Source organism: Orycteropus afer, unplaced genomic scaffold (assembly GCF_000298275.1).
Source record: "Orycteropus afer afer isolate SDZICR_OR568_19922 unplaced genomic scaffold, OryAfe1.0 scaffold00045, whole genome shotgun sequence".
Taxonomy (NCBI): Eukaryota; Metazoa; Chordata; class Mammalia; order Tubulidentata; family Orycteropodidae; genus Orycteropus; species Orycteropus afer.
Window position 1 is genome coordinate 7091445 of NW_006921632.1, and position 4845 is coordinate 7096289.

Here is a 4845-nt window from a genome sequence, read left to right on the forward strand (position 1 = left end):
CAGTCAAATGCCTTAGGCACTACACCATCAGAGCTCCTCCAAACCACATGGCAGGCACTGATTCAAGTCCCATTAACAGCTCCAAGATCAGCACACAACCTGGCAGACTGCTGAACAAAGAGGACTCGACTACATGCAGAATTCAAGTGTGCCAAAAGCTAGAGACCATCCTCAAAGCTGCTTCTTATATACTGGAAGCAGACACATCGCTAAAACAGCTACTCAGCTGCTCCAGTAGATTCCACCATGGACTTGATTGCCAATCTAATCATGGGGAATAACTACAGCCAGCTGCTGAGCCACTCAAAACCAGGCCCAGCCAAGTTGACACACAACTGTAATTACTACAAGGAGGTTGATTTTGTAAAGCATATTATTTCCCTTAACTGTGTGATCTATTAACATATTTATTTTTTCACCCTACTGACTAAAGCGTTACTCAAATTATAAGTACAATATGAAATCAAGTGTTGTTGTTATGTTGTTGTTATGTGCCGTCGAGTCGGCCCCGACTCATAGCGACCCCTCCTTGGGTTTCCGAGGCAGTATCACTACGGAAGTAGGATTGCCCAACCTTCCTTCCGAGGAGTGGTAGGTGGGTTTGAACCGCCAGCCGTCTGGTTAGCAGGCAAGTGTCTTAGCCACTATGCCACCAGAAATCAAGTGTAGACAACTAAAAAAATAAGACATGGATACTAAGGGTATTGATTATTCAGCCTCCGTAGTATGTTTTTATCTTACTACAAGTACCAATTGCTGTCTAGCCAATTCTGACTCATGGCAGCTCATGTGTTTCAGAGTAGAACTGAACTTCATAGAACCCTATGAATGGCTGTGACCTTTTGGAAACAGATCACCAGGCCTTTCTTCCAAGGCATCTATGAGTAGGCATCTATGAGTGTTATCCTCTGTCAATTTTTATTAAGTTCAGCGTTATTATTGTTTGTCATATGTTATGCATATTATACAGCTATCATGTTAGGTTTTAATTAAAAAAAAAAATACATAAACATATCTTCTGTAGATAAGCAACCAAGATAAGATTACGAAATTTACATGTGTGCTTTCAGTGCTAAGAAGAATAGGGTGCCTTTCTACTTGGTTTCTTTAAAGTACGTTCCTTGCTTATGTGCCTTGCTGTATAAGACAGTGATTTGTGTTTCTTTCCTCAGGGGCTTCTTCTGCCACAATGCTGATTTTCATCCTTCCAGCAGCTTTCTATCTTAAACTTGTCAAGAAAGAACCTCTTAGGTCACCCCAAAAGATCGGGGTAAGTAGGCTTTCAATTTCCCCTATTATAAAATGGTGTTCTTCAACCACTAGAGTAAATAAGAAAATACATATGTTTCAGAGAAACGAATTGATAAGAACCAAAACCAAAGATAGGTAGAACTCTGGTGGAGAGGAAGAAGGCTGGATTTCTGCCACTCAGACGATTCCAAGATTTGATCTCCTCAGATACCAAAGATGGGATGTTGAGTTCACACAGGTGTTCAACTTTAATGGAGTTTTCACTCAGCCACGTGTGTCTTATGTGTACACCACTTTGTCCTGTCAAGCTGCTGCAGCACAAACCATGTGAAACTATGCAGAAAGGAATTAGGATCCCAAGCATTGTTAAGAAATTACTCCAATATTTTGGTCATGCTATTTAGGTTTGCAAAGCCAAAGAAAACATGTTGCTTTTGTTTTCCCTTCCATAAAGCCCTGCCGTCCCCTGAAGGCAACATTCCTTGCTCTGTGGACTGAGATCTAGAGCAGAACTACTGCAGTTAACCTCTTTAGATATAAAATACAATCTTTGAACAAGAGAGTATACATTTCTTTTCAGTAGTACTACAGAAACACATACTAGAAAGAATTATGTTTTTCCAGCAACTAAATATTATCAATAACTGCTTAATCAAACCTGAGTTATCCTGAATTTTTGACTGGGAGTCATTCATATCTCAGTATTGTTCAGGAACTGCAGGACCATTTGTATCAAAAGCTCCCCCTGACTTCTTTCCAGTGCTGACCCCTTTCTCCAGGGTCCACGCTATATGGTCATTTTGCTTGGACTTTTACAGCTTTGTAACCTTGGCAAGTTACATGTTCTTTTTGTGACCCATTTTCAATTTGGATGTATAACAAGTAAAATTATGTCTTAGATCCTTACTGGTGAAAAAAAAAAAATGTTAGTCACTGCTTCCTCATATTCTTAAGGAGGAGGCTGATCTATATGTTAACATAGAAGGCCCTGTCTAGTGTTAACATTCTTAGATATTTGTATTTTATTTATTATAATCTTAACTATTAATATAAACATAATGTGTTCATTGTGGAAATTTTTAATCATGAAAAAAACAAAAAACTAAAGAGAAAACAAGGTAACCCATGCCTACCATCCAGAGATATCAGTGTGTGTTTATATGTGTATATATTACATGTGCACATGTGTATTAAAGTACATATAATTTGTCTCTTTTTTTTTTCATTAAAAAACCCCAAAAAAACAAACCCACTGCCTTTGTGTTGGATCTGACTCATAGCGACTCCTCCTTGTGTTTCCGAGGCAGTACCTCTATGGAAGTAGATTACCCAACCTTCCTTCTGAGCAGCAGCCAGTGGGTTTGAACCCCCAACCTTCTGGTTAGCAGTCAAATGCCTTAGACATTATGCAACCAGAGCTCCCTTTTTTTTTTGTTAAGCTTTTGCTTTTGTTTGCTTTGTAAAATTGGTATCATATGATACATACTAGGAGCTCTGGTAGCGTAGTGCCTAAGGCACTTGACTGCTAACCAAAAGGCTGGCAGTTCAAACCCACCAGCCACTCCTCGGAAGGAAGATTGAGTGATCTACTTCCATAGTGATACCGCCTCAGAAACCCAAGGAGGGGTCGCTATGAGTCGGGTCTGACTCGACAGCACATAACAACAACGTGATACATACTATTCTTTTGACCTACTCTTTTTTGCTTAGAAAATGATGAGCATTCTCTACGTCATTAAATACTTTTCTATAACTTGATTTTTAATGACCACAAGATACTCCATCATTTTCATATGCCATAATCTACCACTAACTTATTATTGAACATTTAGGTTATATCTCTCCACTGTATTCTCCATCCTTCTCCAACTAAGGTTCTTAATTGATTGAAGTGTTAGGTATGGACATCTGGTCTATACAATTTATGCTGTTCAATATGTAAATCAGTTTGCTGCATTTACTTGAACAACATATCAAAGCAAACTGTGCTAAGTGAATATCATTTTTGTGTGTTCTAACAAGTTCTTTCTGAATTACAGGCTTTAATTTTCCTGCTGGTTGGAATCATTTTCATGATTGGAAGCATGGCACTCATTATAATTGACTGGATATACAATCCCCCAAATTCCAAGCATAATTAACCCAAGGAAAAAAATACTGTTTTCTATTGGAAATGGTTGCAAGTTTTGCTCCAAAAGACATTTGAGTTATCTTGATTGGAATGTTATTTGTAGGAAATAACAGGAAGATTCCAAAGATGTTTACTAATAATATCACCAGGCACCTGTGGAAGAGGAAACCATTGTTTGTTTGTTTGTTTGTTTGTTAATCAAGAATGGCTATTTATGTGTTAAACATCTGTGGTGCACATTTCTACCCAGGTTTTACCAAAGCAGTGTGAGATGATCAAGGTATGTTTTTGCTGCTGTACAAGCAGAGGAAGGGTAGCTGCATGTAATGGTCATTAGTTAATCCTCATACACACACACACCCACATACATGCAAAATACCAAATACTTGTGTTCTCAGAGTAGCAAAGAAAAGTGCCCTGGTGGCAAAGTTATCGCCACTTAATGGCATGTCTTATGAGCGGTCCTTGGAAGGTACATGAATGATCAGACGCTAGTCTAGAGCATCTTATTATCAACAGTAAAGAAATACTTCATCCATCCTGTCTGACACTGAATTAGCAATTTCTTCATTCAATGGATTTTTTTCTTATAAATATTAAAACATCTTACTAAATAGAGAGGGGCTTGATTTAAATTACAGAGCAATAACAAAAACCATGCTAAGAGCTAAATTGCCTGTTCTGAAAGCATCTGCCTTTTAATGTTATTCCTACTCCTCTTGTCATACTTCTTTCATTGAACAATGCTCTCCCTCTCGTCTTCCATTCTCATTCAGAATATGTAGAAGACCACAATTTACGTGGAGATACACTACCTAGTATTGTTTGATACATTTTTATTTGATAAACGTTCAGTGCAGGAAACTGTGATTTGCTATATGTTCATGTATATAATCTTATTCTGTAGCCATCAGAATTTTAATGTATGGAACATTTGATTTTTATTTTTTACATATGAAGTTTTTTTCTTCTCACAGTCAAAACATTTATATCATTGGGGGTGGGAGCAGGGAACTTTTAACTTGGTAGGTTCAAAATCCATTTGTATGTATCTGTCTATTGAGGATATTTTAAAATTGAAACCTAAGTTATATGTAGTTGAGTTTTGTTCTTCAATGTTTACAATAATATCATAATCATCCACAAGAAAATAAGTTCCTTATTTGGAAATAATTATCAATACTTAGGTTGTTCTTTTCATTTGTTGTTTTTGGGTGCTGTCAAGTAGATTCCAACTCATAGTGACACCATGGACAGAGTTGAATGGCCCCATAGGGTTTTCTTGGCTGCAATCTTTATGGAAGCAAATAGCCAGGTCTTTCTCCCACAGATCCACTAGGTGGGTTTGAACTACCAACCTTTCGGTTAGCAGCTGAGCACTTAATCATTGTGCCACCAGAGATCCTTTCTTTTCATTTAGCTGTTACCATTGAGTTGATGGTGACTCTATAGGACAGAGCGGA

At 37.8% G+C, this 4845-nt stretch overlaps 1 protein-coding gene across 1 annotated transcript in view; it reads left to right on the top strand.

The window, feature by feature from the left end:
• The window catches only part of SLC38A4 (solute carrier family 38 member 4), a 34091-nt gene extending 30699 nt beyond the window's left edge, over positions 1–3392 (top strand). The window contains exons 14-15 of the mRNA XM_007937908.2: positions 1173–1270; positions 3291–3392. Of these exons, the coding sequence (XP_007936099.1) occupies positions 1173–1270; positions 3291–3392 (200 nt within the window). The remainder of the gene's footprint in view (positions 1–1172; positions 1271–3290) is intronic.
• The last annotated feature ends 1453 nt before the right edge of the window (positions 3393–4845 follow it).